This window comes from Apis mellifera, linkage group LG9 (assembly GCF_003254395.2).
Source record: "Apis mellifera strain DH4 linkage group LG9, Amel_HAv3.1, whole genome shotgun sequence".
Taxonomy (NCBI): Eukaryota; Metazoa; Arthropoda; class Insecta; order Hymenoptera; family Apidae; genus Apis; species Apis mellifera.
The window spans coordinates 932,065-949,549 of record NC_037646.1 but is presented as its reverse complement, the minus strand read 5'-3'; the positions used below and the strand labels follow the sequence as shown (position 1 = coordinate 949,549).

The 17,485-nt window shown below is 17.3% G+C and overlaps 1 protein-coding gene across 1 annotated transcript; it reads right to left on the bottom strand.

The window, feature by feature from the left end:
- On the bottom strand, positions 1-11,917 carry LOC725598 (cilia- and flagella-associated protein 157). The gene is made up of 6 exons (XM_026442943.1): positions 11,575-11,917; positions 8,552-8,823; positions 7,072-7,225; positions 1,189-1,477; positions 239-499; positions 1-27 (listed from the first exon to the last, which is right to left on the bottom strand). Exons 1-6 carry the CDS (start codon positions 11,688-11,690, stop codon positions 1-3), a joined length of 1,119 nt encoding a protein of 372 aa, XP_026298728.1. The 5' UTR covers positions 11,691-11,917.
- Between the last annotated feature and the right edge of the window lie 5,568 nt (positions 11,918-17,485).

The window sequence follows — 17,485 nt, the reverse complement described above, 5'->3', positions numbered from 1 at the left end:
TTAGATAAAATCATGCATTTTTAGAACCTCGTTTTTCAAAAAAAAAGATAATGAAGCATTTCTGTTTTTGAATTAATATTTAAGATAAGAAATTCCGTTAGAATCAATTAATAAAAAAAATTTTTTTTAATTATTATATGTAAAATTAATCATTTATTTTTTCCGAAATATATTATTAAATAGAAAAATAGAGTAAAAAATTGAAATAAAATGAATTTTATTTAAAAATCATAATTACCTCTATAGCTTTGTTAAGAAAAGTAGTAGCTTTATCTAAAACAATTTTCAAAGATTTCAATTCTTTCTCTCTTTTTACAGTTAATTTCGTTAATCGTTCACTTTCATCTTTAGCTTTCATGATATTCTTTTCACATTTCTTTATTTTCGTTTCTAATATATCATTTTCTTTAATTTTATCTTCCAAAATATCTTCTAATCGTTTAAGACGAACATTACTTCTTTCTGCATTTCCATAATATATTAGAAGAGATTCAAAATTCTGCAAAATTATTTAAATATATATTCAAATTTTAACTTCGTTAGATTAATTTATTTAGATTAATTTTATTTTTTCAATTTTTTTTTTATTTTAAAATGACATCAATTCAAAAAAATTATTATAGTTATTACATTAGTTCATTGATTAAATTTGTCGATTTTAAAAAATTTTCTCGTTAATTTATCTAAAATATATCATAAAAAGCATTATTTTTTCTTTTTTTTCATAAATTTTGATAATTGACTATAGTTTTTAATTAATTTTAAAAACAAAAAATTTTTCATATATTATTAATTTCTGTCATTAAATTTTATCTATTGCAAAAAATTTAGGTAATATTATATAATATTATAATATATAATATTTCATAAAATGTTATTGATTGATTATATATAAAAGTTTTATCAAAAAAAGAAATTATTTTATTATTATTTTTGATTTAAGTTTTTTGAGTAAAAATATATTTTATTATTAGTTAATATATATAAAAATATTATAATAAATCAATAAATTAAAAAATATCATAATATAAATTATTATATAAATTGAAGATCAACAATTGAAAATGTTAAAAATGAAAAATATTCAAGTTCTTATTGTCAGAAAACGGAAAGTCTTAATATCTTTTATATTATAAATTCGTATACTAATTATATTATATTTAATATAAATAATATTAATAATCTTACCTTAACAATTTTATGCATTTCATTTCTTTGTTTTACTATTTTATTTTGTGTAATTTTCGCCTCCTTTTCATATATTTGCCATTTCAACTTTAATATCTGTTCTACTTTTTTGTGTTCGATGTTAATATTTTCGAGTTTCTTATTTGTTTCCAGCAATTTATCTAGATCACGATTCAATGCTACGTTTTCACGAATCGTGCGATTGATAATTTCTGTTATTCGTAGTGTAACCGCTTTCAGAAGTCTTTCCGATAAAATTTGCAACTGTTCCTTCATCTCTTTTTGCATCCTGCACAAATTCATTATAATTATGTACTACAATTACTATAATCGTAAATATTTTTAAATTCCATTAATTCTTAAATTTAAATAAATTTTGTATTAATTTTGAAATCTCCCTAAAATGTTAATATATTTACATTTTACCATTTTAAAGTTAAAGATAAATTTTTTTTATTTAAAATTATTATTAATTTAAATAAATAATCTGATTTAATAGATAATAAAATGATAATAATAAAATTATTATTAATTTAAATAAATAACTGATCTATATATAATAGATCATTCAAATATTACATTTATATGTATGTTCGAGAAGATAATAATCATTTACAAATAATCCTTACAATAATCATTTACAAGGAATCAACTTATTATAATTAAATATTTTATATTTATCTTTTTTAATTGCATAAATTTTAATAAATTCTTTATCAAATTTTAATTAATGTATTTATTTTTTATGCGATTTCATTTGATTTTAGATGAATCCATTTTATTTAAAGATCCATTCAATTTGTAATATATTGCAGTGTAATATATTCTGAAATTTTATTCTAAAAATGTTAAATAACTTGATGTATTTTTTAAAAAAATCTTATAAATAATTTCCATATGATCATATTGATATTTTTATATATTAGTAATTTATTGTTCAATTTTCTTCAGTTTAATATCTAATTGCTTTCTCTTTTTTTTATTTTTAAATATTAAATATTATTTTTAAATAAATCGTTTAAGAAACTTAGCATGCTTTTGTTAAACAGAGAAATTAAGAAGAGTTAAAATTAACTCCTAAACTGATTTCAAACAATTTTTTTGCGGAAAATTTCGTTTTAGTTTTGTCAATGAGTTATTAACTTCGAAAAACATTGGCCAATTATTGCATTGTAGCGCTAATGTTTTTTGTTTATAATTAGATAATAGTAATTATAATAAAGTCAAAACAAAAATTTTCGCAAAGAAAAAAATTGCTTAAAATTAAAAATCACCGGTCAAATCATCTATCTTATCGACTGATTTTTGAAATGCTCTGTATATTTTCTTGAAAAGATGTATTATATATTTTGTTCTTTGTAGAGTTGATTTAAAATTTGATTTTTGATTTTTTTTTTAATTTTTTTAATTTATTTCAATTTTTTTTTATTCTATAGAATTTTGATTTCGTTTTTTTATATGATACTAAAATTCTCATGTTGTCAGCATATGTAGGAATTTCATTGGTTATAAAGAGATCTATTATAAAAATCTGGTATAATTCTTTTTTGCTTAGATTAAATTTTAATAATAATTAATATAGTAATTGTGTAGAAAATTATGTTTTATTTTATATAAAGTAATCTGTCAAATATATATAACAGAAAATTTGCTAATATTTATAATAATAACCGAATATATTTTGTTTATATTTTATATCTTGTTTTTTTTCAAAATTATTCTGTTTAATTTATAATTCGTATTTGCTCCATTATTATTTGCATAGTTATATATTTTAATAATTTTAATTTATAGATATTCTTAAATATTTTTGATATTGTGAATAGAATACAAATTGATTGAAATAATTTATGCGAATTAAAAAATATTATGAAATCTTATAATCATATTATACATATATATATGTTAACGCAACTTCTCCTTTCTTAGAAATTTTTTTAACAATTTTATCAACAATTTGCTTTGTGGATAAATCTTTATTGCTTTTTCATTGTTAAACTTAATTGTTTATTTGTTTTATTGAATATTTACTAAAAATTTTATTATTTACTATTTCATTTATTTTTCTATGGGATTCATAGATTTAATGGTATTTAAATATAATATGATAATATTATTATCATTTTCAATTCTTTTTTTATTATTAATATCTTTAGAAAAGTGTATTGCAAATTACTAATCATTGCTATTTTTTTTATCTTCTCTAGTTAGATATTGTTTTTTGTTAATTCATAAAAATACACATTGTTTTAGCTTTTTTAAGTTTTTAGTGAGTAATCGTCTTATTTTTTTTCAATGAATTTCCAAATATTTTCATTTTTGTTTATAGTATTTACATGCAGTAACTTTTTTAATTTATATAATTAATTAAATATTTTTTTCTCTTTGGATTATTTTGATATTTATTATTTTTTCTTTCTCTACAATAATTGAAATATTTTTAATATGAATTTTCATGTCGCATATTGGAATTTGTATTAAATAATTTGTATTAAATTTTCTAAATTTTCTATAGATATTTTATCATCTTTTAAAATTTTAGTTTAATTTTTAAAATTTTTAAATTTAAATTTTTATTTATTACTTAGTCTCTGAATTATATTTAATTAATTTTTTAATTTTTTAAGGAAGGCCTTGCTTTTGTGTTTTCTTGAAGTTACTATTATTCCTGAATCAGATGAGAGTTTATTTGAATATCTATAATATCTACGTAAAGATATATTTTTTTGTGATGAAAAAATTTAAAAGATTTAACATTTTCATTGTTTGGTCATGTAGATATGATAAATATAATATTGAATATAATATAACATTGAATAAAACAAATATTTTTTTATTCAATATACTATTGAAAATATTGTGATATATTTTTCATTTTGCAAGATAATTTCATTGCTATTTTTTTCTAAATAAATTTTTAATTCTAAATTCTAATATATTTTCTTATCTTTATATTATATCTTTTCTCTGTTTTTATTTGATTTCTGATCTATAAAAAAATTTTTTTGTTTTCAAACTGGATATTTTAACTATGATATTAATTTCAAATTCTTTATTTCTTAATTATTTTATAAGGATAGTACGTATATTTTTATTTTAATTATTAATTTCTATAAATATTGTCTTCTTTTGATTGATATATAAAATTCTACTTCATTTTATTTAAAAAATAAGTTAACTATAAGTTAATTATTCCTAAATACTCCTAATAATAATAAATTATTTTTTGTATTTTAATAAATTAGCAAATTTTTTAGCAAATTTCATATGCAAATTCATCTCTATTTATATAATAATTTAAATGCTGCTTTTTAGCACTAATATTTAGCAAAGAATAATTTATTATGTTTATATTTTTTAAATAAATAAAAGACAATTTTTTTTATTATTTACTTCATTTGTATTTTGCAATGTTTCATTAATATTTAATATGTCGATTTATTCCCTTTTTTTCAAAAATTATGATTACTTGAAATATGTTATAAAAAGTATTATTTTAAATAAAATTCTCCGTTATATGCGACACGTGACTTTAATTTTATGAGTCTCAAAATATAGAAATGTGTTACTTATTAAATTATAAGCAATTTAAATTCATATTACATGAAATAAGATAAAAAAATGATTTAATAAAGATAGAGTGATTTCATTTCATTTCTCTTAGTCTGCAAATTTCAATAACTTATAATTTAATAAATAAACCTAATCAATATTTTTATATATTCATAGATAACTAGCATTTATCTCAGCATCTAGAATCAATTCTCTATCAATGTATTAATATTCTATATTCATAAATATTTGAAATATAATAATCGCATACTGTCGCACTTATTATTACAAATGCATAATGTAATAATATCGAATAACTCGAAAACTACGAAGATTGATTACCGATTACATATAAAAGAAAAAATTGCTTAAAATGATATAACATATTTCAAGGACAAAATCAGTAAGAAAAGAATTAACTAGCAGATTCACTAATAATTATAATTTAATTGAATTTAAATATAAAGTATTGTAATTATAATTATAATTTTACATATATAAATGATTAAAATATGAATTTTTAATTCAATAATTCTGACTTATTAAATTACATGCAATATTATTATATAGTTAGCGGATATTTACGCAAATATAATATGTCAACATATACATAACATAAATAAAATATATGAAAAATAAAGAATAGTTATATAAGTTATTGTTTTATATTTCTTCTAAAATTCGTCTAAAATCTAAAATTTATTTTTTATATTATTTATGAGATAAGATACTTGGCAAGAATAATGAATATAAAGAATAATAATATATAATAAATAATATATAATAAATAATATATAATAATAAATAATAATAAGAATAAGAAATAATAATTTAATTAATATATATTTAAATCTATAAAATATAATAGAAATTTATATATTTTAAGTATATGAATATATAATATACATATAATATATGTATTCATATATGTATATATTTTTTAATCCTAGATGTATATAATCTTATGATGAAGAAATAAAAATAAAACTTTTTATGATATACCAATTAATAATACTAATTATGATACGTATTAATTAAGAATTAATTGAATTAAAATAAATTTTTTTTTATTTATATGGTCATTTTTGTATATGTGTATCTATATTTATTATATTTACTTATTATTAATCTACAGATATTTATGCATTTATAAATAATTCAAATTTACAGAATGCATATAATATTCAAAAAAGTATTAAATATTCGAAATAAAATATATATTTAAATTTATATAATTTAGATTTTTATAATTTGCATAAATATTCATAGACTATTATTTACATATGTAAAATAAAATATAGATATTTGCTATATATTTGCATTATGTCATAATTGAAAATGTAGAAAAAAATTATATTTATTTAAAATGATTGATATATACGAATCACATAAGTATTTCCGTTCATTATTGCATTAGAATATAATAGATGCGTTAGAAAGTAATAAAAAACTTATATAGGATATTAATATATTTATAGAAAATCTTTCGAAATTAAATATTGAACAAAGTAAATTAAAATGAAATAGCTATGATGAAATAGTGTTTTCATCTAGCATTGTCTCACTTCATCTAACGAAAATTTAAATTATAATATTTAAATTATTAATTTAAATTAATTTAAGTTTTAATCAATATTATTATATATTTTATATATATGTATTTGTATAATTTTTGTTTATACATGTTTTTTTGAATTCATAGCAATTTTCCAAAAATATTCTACAAATATATTAATATTATATATGTAATATAATTAAAAATCGTTTTTATAATTTAAACATTACATGAATCACAAGTATATTAACTAAATAAAATAAGAATTAAGAATTTCAGATATCCATTTCTTAAGGATTTCTTAAATCAATTTTCTTTTTATAATAACTATTTATAATAACTTTAGAATTTGATTGTTCTGTAACATATTATTAATAATTGTATTGTATGGATGTATAATCATATTATAGATATATCCATATAATTCATAAAAAAAACTATTAACAAGTATTTAACAATTTTAATCTGATTTTAAATTTAATGATTAATAGCTAAATAAAAAATATACAAAAAATATGTACATAATATACATAATACGAAAATAATATATAATATGCAATGTGTAACATATATAAAATAAAATATATTTTTTTTAAATTTTTAAATGAGAAAATAAACTATATTAATTCAATTTTTTTATCTATTATTTTATCTAGTTTTTATAGAAATACGTGTTTGTATAAACATCCGCAACTTAGATTATTTAAATTAGATTATTTTTAAATTATATTATTTTTTTAATTTAAGTTATTTTTAAATTTTTTAATGAAACGTACATGTCTTTTTTGGTAACTATAGATTTTTCGGCTTCGTAAAGTTCCTCTTTATGACGCATTTCTTGTTCAGCCATCTCCTTCTCTTGTTTCTCAAATTTGTTCATCAAATCAAGTCGGGCTATTCGCCAATCTTCTAATGCATTTAATTTACCAGCTAAACAAAAAAATTATGATAAATAATAAATTTATTTTTTATTATTTTTTAAAATATAATAAAATTAATATATATAAAGACAATTAAAAATTATTATATATTCGACAATATACATATTTTATTATATTTGCATATAATAATAAATAATAAAATAAAAAGTTTATTAATATTTTAAAAATATTAAAAATAAATATATAAATGTATATGTAAGATAAGTTTCATAAATTTTATAATATTAAAATATATAGATAATGAATTTAAAACTGCTTTTATTATTACACATTTCTATCAGTGCACATTAAAACTCTTATTATATAAATATTCATTACAAACTAAACATTAATTTGAAAGTATGAATATGATTATCTATATTTGAATCTGATAATGAATATTCGGATAAATATGAAGCTTTTCTTATACATTTGAATTCAATGAATGAAAGACAAGAACAAATAAAATAATATTCTTGTATTTATATTTTTTATTTCTTATATATTAAATTTGACGAAATTAAAACTAAAATATTTATTTATTAATAATTTAGTATATATAATTTAATAAAGAATATCAATTAATATTAATTAAAAAATAAAATTATTCTTTTTAAAAAAATAAAAATCTTTACATAATCTTTAAGTATCCATCTACAAAAAAAATTAATAATATCAGAATCTGTTCTTGAAATTATTTAATTTTTATCTAAAACATTTTTTCTACGAATAATAGTAATAGAATAGTAGAATAATAGTAGTAGAATAATAGAATAATAATAGTAATAGAAATTAAAATATTAATATCAGACGAAACACTATTTATTTATATCTATATCTGTTTCTAAATAGTATAAATTAAATATTAATAAATATATTATTTATTCGTATTTTTTTATCTTAATTTCTTACTTAAATTTGTTCTATCTAATCTGATAAATAATTCAATATAATAAATGTTTTATATTTGAATAATAAACAAAAAATAACATAATCCGAATATTCAGATTTCGAAATCAAAATCGATAATATATATATATTGCACATGCATAAATATAATACATATTTTAATTATATGGATATCCAAATAGAAAAAATAATATAGATAAAAAATAATAGAATATTCAAACTCGGATAAATTCGGATAATTATTAATAATATACAATCACTAATAATGAAAATTAATAGTCATTATAATTTCAATTGTCCGAAATATAATATATATAATATATAATAAATTAAATTATAATATAATTTATTATATATATGTATAACTTCTATATTTAATAAAAAACTAATTTAATCAGAATTTTAAAAAAATTAAATTATACTTCACCAGCTAATTTAACTTCTGCGCTTAAATTATTTTCCATTGTCTTATATTCCAGTTGCATTGCATCTTCCTTTTTCTTAAACGCAGCTAATTCATCTTTTCGCAATTCTTCCAAAACAGCAACTCTCTCAGAAAGTTCCTTCGATTCTTCGATTCTGTTTTCTAAACTTCTTTTCAAATATGCTATAATATCCGAACGATCCTCTTCTAATTGTTGGAATTTTTCTTTTATACGTATTGCTTCTTCTTCTAGTTTTTCATTTTCAGTTCTTAATCTAATTTATTTTTATTAAATTTCATTAATTCAAAAATTCTTCTTCATTTTTAAATTATTATCTTTTTTTTAATATTTTATATAAAATATTAATCTTAAATATTTTTTCTAGTGTTTTAAAATGTAAAAAATAACTTAAAAAGATGAAACTTATTATTTATTACTTTAATATATACTTGTACATGTATATACATATATTGCATTCTCTTTTGTTTTTCCAAATTATCAACTTTTGTATAATATTCATTTATCTTTAACATTTTTTTAACTATTTCTTTTAAAATATCATACTGATTTTAATGATTTTTGAATATGCTATACAGAATAAAATTTTTAAAAAACAACTTTTTCCTTTGAATATTGGATCACTAATAAGCAATTTTACTTCTCGAGATATTTTAAAAAAAAAATTGCTATTACATAAAATTTTTCTTATATATATATTTGTGGCTGAATATATAATCATACAATCATTTATTTATTATTTTTATAAAATAATAATGAACACTTCATCGGACTCGCGGAATGCAAAAATAAAATATAAAATCATTTTTGGATAAAATTATAAAGACCAAATTTACAATAAATATCAGCATCATTCTTGTATCTATTTTTGTAATTTTGGTCTTTTGCTTTCCGTCTTTTCACAAGCTTAGCTTATTAAATTTGAAACATTTCAAATAATAACCAATATAATTCATGAAAAATATATTTTTTATTAATTCATTATATTGTCTGCTACCATTTTATATTAAAAGAAGATAAATAAGATAAATAATGGTTACATGCTCACACGTGTAGACACGAATATATTTATAAAAAAAATTCTATGTAATAATAGCAATCTCTTTTGTAAATATCTTAAAAATTAAAATTAAATGACAACATACAAAAAAAAATTTTTTTTCAAAATTTCTTATAATATATTCAAAAATTATTGAAATCAAGAATCCTCCTCTTATATCTTATATATTAATAATTATCTAATAATTATATAATTTTTTTTAATTATTTTATATTCTTCTAATAAAATATGAAATAAATCCATAGTATTATGTCCATTTCATATTCAATTTTTATTTGTATATATTACCTTTATTTTATATATTTTATATTATATATTATATATATAATATATTATATAATTATATGTATATTATATTCCTAGGATATTAATAAATTTTAATTTTACATATGAAATTTAAATTTTACATATTCTAAATATTTGTTTCTTAATTCATATCTTGGAATCTAAATTTTTAATGTTTTAAAAATGTTAAAAATTATTTATAAAGTAATAAATAATAAATAAATTTATTAGATAAAACAAATCAGAAGTGTGAAGATAGAGCATCCTTTGTTTTATAATCATTCTATACTTTCTATTTAAATATTCTATTTAAAAAATAGGTTTTGATTAAAATTTTTGTATACGAATGTTTTGTTCTTTACAGAGAATTGACTTTTAATATTGTAAAGTTAAATAGTAGTAATATCAGTATCATATTTAGTTTCAATCATTATAAATTTCGATTATTGTAATTTTGATCGCCTAAAAATTATTTTATATTTTATTTTCACATTTCAAAGGATTCGTTTTTTAGAGATAAATTTAACAATATGTATAATGATATTAACTCATCTGTTATATATTTTGGATATTAATTTTGATATGTTTATATAAATAATTAATAATTGATAATCATATACGTTTTCACAGATATATACATATAGACAAAATTATATATTGTATAATCATTTTTTTTACAAGTATTTTGAAAACTAAACGATAGTTACATAATACATTTTTTTAATATTACATATTATAATATTATAATAATATCATATTGTAGTTATTGAAAAATTAATGATATATTAATTTATTATTTAACAGCATTATTACACAATACAAACTGAAGAAAAATATATTTTTAATTTCTGAATATTCGAACATATTACACATTTAACTTATCATATTAAAATAACGAATTTTTTACAATTGCATGAATATTTTTATATCAATGGTATTAAATGTAAAAAATAATAATAAACGAAAATAATATATTTATTAAAAATAAAAATAAGATATAAAAAATAATAAAAAATTAATTAAAAAAAAATATTAAATAAATAAAATATAAAAAAAAATAACTATCTCAAATTATCTTAAAATTATCTTAAAATATGTTATAGAACTAAAAAAATATTAAAATTAGTATTTAATTTTTACAAAAAAATTACTATTTTATTAATTTTATTATAAAAATATTTTACTATTAAAATATCTGAATATATTTATGATATGAAAAACAGTTAATTTCATTTAATTTTTAATATTATTTTATATGTCAAGTTAATTAAATAAGTTACATATTAATAAAGTACAATAAATATGTATTTATTTATTGAAAAAAACAAATTTGAATTTATTTTTTTCATAATTTTTTTAACAAAGATATAGATTATTAAAATTAAAGATATATTAGTAAAAATATTTAAATATTTTTAAGTTATGTATATGGAATGTTTTTGTGCTATCTTAGAAGAAGTACATAATAAAATCGATTATAATTTAATCGATATTTTGCTAAATTTATTTAAATTCCTACTTATAATCAGAAATATAAATGTATATACATACACATACATATAGATTATATATTCAATAACTTTAATATATATCAATATATATGAATCTAAAAAAATCAATGTTTATAAATCTATGCATTTATATATATATATATATATTTACCGTGCTAATTGTCTGTTGTTATCCAAAATTTCTTGTTCATAAGATAAAGTTTCTTTTTCATCTAAATATTTTCTCTTTACTTTTTTAGTTTTGACCTTTTTTTTTTTAGCTTGCATTTTTATCAATCAACTTCTACTTATGATTATACACGAACAATTTGTACGTCACTTTAAGGAACAGTATGCAATGATATTTCTTATTAAATCAATTATTTTGTAGCTCCATGGTAACGAGAAAGAATACGATAATTCATTTTAATATTTTCTTTTGCAAATCTTCTCAATATATTATTAAAAAAATTTTTCATACAATTTACTAACGAATCTTTCAATAATTTTGTAAATTTAGTAAAATTAAATTTAGTAAAATTTGTAAATTATATTTTTGCCAATAAATTAAATGTAATTCCATAATAGAATAGTTATGTTTACATATATTAATTTATTGCATTTAAATTATTAATATTTGAGAATATTTTTGAATATAATTACATTCTTCATAGGAAAAAATTATTTACATTCATGAGAAAGTAAATTACAATAATAATTATAATAAAATAAATTTAGAAATTTTTTTTTATTTTATTATTATCATCTTTTTTGTTTATTATTAATATATTTGCGCTATATATATATTTGCGATAATTGCTAATCTGATAGTAATAAAATAAAAAATATCTATATATCTAATATATTGAAATAATATTGAAATTATTTCTTTTTCATATATGATTTTCGATCATATATATACAATTGTTGAAAAAATCAATATCACATAAGCATATATTATGAAAAATATATTGAAATATATTTAAATTAAAATATTCTAAAAAATTAAATATTAATTTAGATTATAAATTATTTTATACAATTTTTTTATTTGATTTTTATATATTTTGAATACAAATCTAATATATTAAAGATAATTAATATAATTATTTTAGATTATTTTAGATTCATTTTTTTTCGCGATTTGTATTCATATACATTGAAAAATATGTATAAAATATATTTATTTTGATTGATAAATTTAAAAATGATGAATGATTAATGAATAAACTTTTTCTTCTTTAAAATGAGTTTTAATCAAATATTTGCCAGAAAAAATTTTTAAATTTTAAAATTTGAATAAAGTAAGTAAACAAGTGGTTTTTTCAAAGGATTGTTATCGTTCGAAAAAATATAATTTAACAAAAAAAATTTGTATATGCAAAATGAGATTAATAGCTTTTTAATGGATTTTATTAGCAATCAGAAAAATGATTAAACTTTGATATTTTTTAAAGATTTATAATGATTTTTTATAACAATCACAAAATAGAAAAAAAGCTTAAAAATTATAGAAATACTTTAGAAATAATTAATATTGATTATGTCATTGAATTCATAATATATGATATCTATGTTGAGAAATTTAAAGAGATTTTTTTACATTATTACTCAAAAATATTAAAATTTATAATTGTTATTATTATTATTTAGTATATATATAAATCAAGAGTTTATAAAAAAATAAATGTAATGTTATAGGGAAACTAGTTGCATAATCATTTGAAGCGAATCATTGTTCATTATATATATCGAAAAATTTGTGGAAAACATTATATAAAAATATAATTAACAGATATAATTAAAAAGTTTAACTAGTTATTAACTAAATGCAAATATATTGTTTAATATATATTTTTATATTATAAAAAAATTTTATTATATTTTTATTTAACAAATAAATCACAAAGAAATATAAATAAATATGTTTTTGTGAGACTGATTATATTATATTTTTTTCTTTTCTTTTTCATTATTATCATTAAAGATATTTCTTCTTATAAAATATATTTATAAAATGTATTATATTTATAAATGCATATTAATATAATATTAATTCTTAAAAATTGTAATAAAATTTGTTAAATAATAATGGATAATATATTTATTAACATTGAAAAAGACAAAGAGATATTTATAATTTTAATAAAAGAATCATTTTTAGAATTGAATATATTTGCAAAAAATAAATTTATAATTTAAATTTATAACTATCAAATAAAATATTCTACATAAATTCATTGAATTTATTAAATTTTATTAAAAAATATTTTAATATTATTTTATTAATATTAATAATTTATAAAAACAAAATAAATTTAAAATAATAATAGTATTATTATGCTAATATATTTTACATTTATTTTATTTGTACATTTTCATAAAAATATAATATTTCTAGAAACTTACCTTTGTATACAAATATATAATATAATATGAAAATGTTTATTAAATATGAACAATTTTTTCTGTTTCAAATATCATATCCATTCATAAATATTTATATTTTTTTTCGTGATTCTATATTATTATATATATTTATACATTAGAATATTCCATCGCATCGAAGAATTGTCGCATTGAATGAATTTTAGTGAATAAATCCATATGAAAAAATTAAAAAAATTTATATAAATATATGTCTTATTTGACTTTGATTTTGTATTAAAATATAAAAATTTTATGTTAAAGTAATTCTATCGAATAATGAGCAAATCTAATTTTATTATTTATAAATGAACTCGAATTTTATTATATAAATTCTATATTCTAATTTTAAAAATTTTCTTTTATCTTATATAACAATCGTTAGTTATTAATCATAAGAATTAATAAGAATTTCATGTGAAAATAAAAAAAAAGAAATAGTAGATAAGTAGACTTAATATATGGTGCTATCCAGAATAATAAAACAAAACATTTATATATAAAACCGTTTTCCGAGCAAATGTCTATCCAATAGAACATATAAATTCTATTGTTTTTGTGAATTCTTTTTCTTCCGAAAAAAAATATTGGTACTGATAATTTTAATATTAATCATGTTCAAAAATTAAAAAATGTAGAAAAACGAATTTTTAATCGTATTTATAGAAATAAAGACAGCATTGGAGAATAATAATAGCAGAAAATTATATTTATATAATGAATTTAGAAATTTTTAAAAAAATAATTTTAAACCCAGAATAATTCTTTGTACTTGACATATTTTTTTTTCAAATATTTGAAATAATTCTGAATTTGATATTATTTACTAATAAAACTCAATTCATTAAATACAATATAATAAATTTTTATAACAAACATCATTGGATTAAAAAGAACTTACATCAAATCATTTTCTTATGGCACCAGACCAAACCAAAAATTTAATTTAAATATATAGACATGAATAATAAATATTTTAATATTCAAATAAATCTCATTTTTTCTCTTTGGAAGATTAATTCTATCTTAATTAATTTAGTTAATTTTCTATATACCAATTAAGTGATGAAATAATTTTTAAATGAACAATTTCAAAATAAGAAATCTTATTTTCTATACCTGATTTAAATCTAATAAATTTTTATTTATATTATTTAAAATTCATCATAAGATATTTTATTATATTAGGATGACCCATAAATTTTTTTTTTTTTTTTTTTGATACAAAATGAATACACGATATTTGTTGTTTAAAAAAAATTAATTTATTGCGTTATATATGAACCGTTCTGCTTTATCATTTTCTTGCATCTCTCAGGAAGCCTCATTATTTCTTTTTTGGAAAAATTGTTGGGATTTATTTGCAAAATATTCCTCAAGATATGTTTTTCTTTCGCTTACAGATTAAATCGTTTATCATAGAGAGAATTTTTTAATGATAAGAACAAGTAATAGTCGAATAGAGCAAAATCTAGGTACAGAAGATGCGATAGAATATCCTAATCAAACTGTAATAGTTTTTCTTTTATAGTCAATACAACATGCGATTTTATATTATCATGATGATTTCATCAGTTCGTCCATTTTTTTCTACTATGGCGTCTTTCAATTTATCAAGCTGATTGCAATATTTTCCAAAATTGATGGTTTCATCTTGAGAAAAGAGTTCATTGTAAACTACATCTTTTCAAATGGATAGAAAAACTTTCTTTGGGTGAAATCCAAGCTTTGTGACAGTTAAAGGTCTATTATCTTTAAATTAAGTGCATTTTCAATACACATTTTGATACAAAATCCAATCTAGTCTCAGATCAGGATTTCTTTCATGTCACTGGAGAAGGAAATTGCATAGAGACTTCATAAAATGATTCATAAAATCAGTTTCCATCAATAGATGTGGAATCCAAACTTCATATCGAAACTTCATATTGATATATCCTATCTTAAGTGATTATCTACTGTTTCCCTGGAAACGTTAGTCGAAATGTTAGTGGTATCCATTATATCTTGCATACTATATCGCGGATTTTCAGCGAACATGGCCTTGATAAAGTCCGTATTCATCTTTGCTGGGTAGTCATTATAGTCTTCATCTTTCAAATCAAAATTGCCAATTTTAAACCAATTGCAGATAGTTGTAATAATTATAGCATCATTCCCGTAAACAATACAAATCTCATCCACAATATCATTTGCATTATTATTTTTTTTAAAACAATCAAGCATAATATACCACAAATGCTTCCTTTGGCTTCATATTGAATAGTGTAGAAAAAAGTTTTGAAAAAGACTGTGTCACTAATGAAACATTAAAAGAGCTCTGAGATGACTGAAACTGAAGCCATAAACGACTAATAGATAAGCATGCATGTTTATATAAAAATAACCAGTTAAAATCATTCATAGTGTTGTGCGAAAGAAACTTATGGGACATCCTAATATAAGTCATTTGAACATTTTTATGAAGAAAATGAGAATAGTGTCTCACAACAAAGTCAAATAGAGTATGTATTTATAAATTTTTTTTGTTTTTATGTCATTCATTCATGAGACTTTGTAAGATATTGATGAAATATCTTTGATGAATTGATTCTATACGTCATATAATAAAAATTGATATACAAAAATGTCTTTGTTGAAATTTATTTATTAAGTCATAAGCAATTTAAGCATTAAACAAAGCAAGATATATGCAATAAAATAAAACAACTATATCTGTCATCATCATCATCTTATCTTATCTTCGTCTTTCACTTTGTTTCATCTTTCATACCTGTTTTCATCTAATATAAATTAAAATTGCTTATAATTTGAGGCTGATTGTTTCAAATCATATTTTTGTATATCAATTTCCGTATTGTTTTGATTTTATTTTAGAATCAATCTTCCGGATAAAAGATTTTACGAATATATTAATACTTTATATATTTTTTTTTCAAAATAATATAAAAATATATACAACGTTTTGTTATAACCTATTTTTTTCAAAACTACTTCTTATATCGACATGCTTTTTAAATATTAAAATTAATAAAAATTAAATATCAAAATAATAATATAATGAATTTTTGAAGTGTATCTCAAAATTCAAAAAATTTTCTCTACCATTTTTTTCAAATATTAAAATTAATAAGATTAGATTAATAAACTATAAATAAAAATTAAATACAAAGATTTAAAATGAATAATAATATAATGAACTTTTGAAATGTATCTTGAAATTAAAAAATTCTCTGTTATTTTTTTTAAATGGAACAACATAATTAATTTTTTATTTATTTTATTATATAGAAATCTATTAAAACATTCTATATTATTAGATTTTATCAATTATTTAAAGAATGTTGATATCTATAGTAGTTTTGAAAAAAATAATATTATATGCTCTATTGAATTATATTATGCATCAAGAAAAAATTAAAATCTATCTAAATAAAAATTAATTATTCCAAATTAATTTATAAATAATTTTCATTTAACAATAATAATTTATACAATTAAATAAATATTTAATATTTAAAATTTTGCAATTTCTCTAAAAATTTCACTTTTTATATACACATATACAGAAAACAAAAATCTGTATATTTTTAAAGTTAAAATTGTTCAAAATATTATATAGAAATTATTATAATTATAATTTTAAAATTTATAAA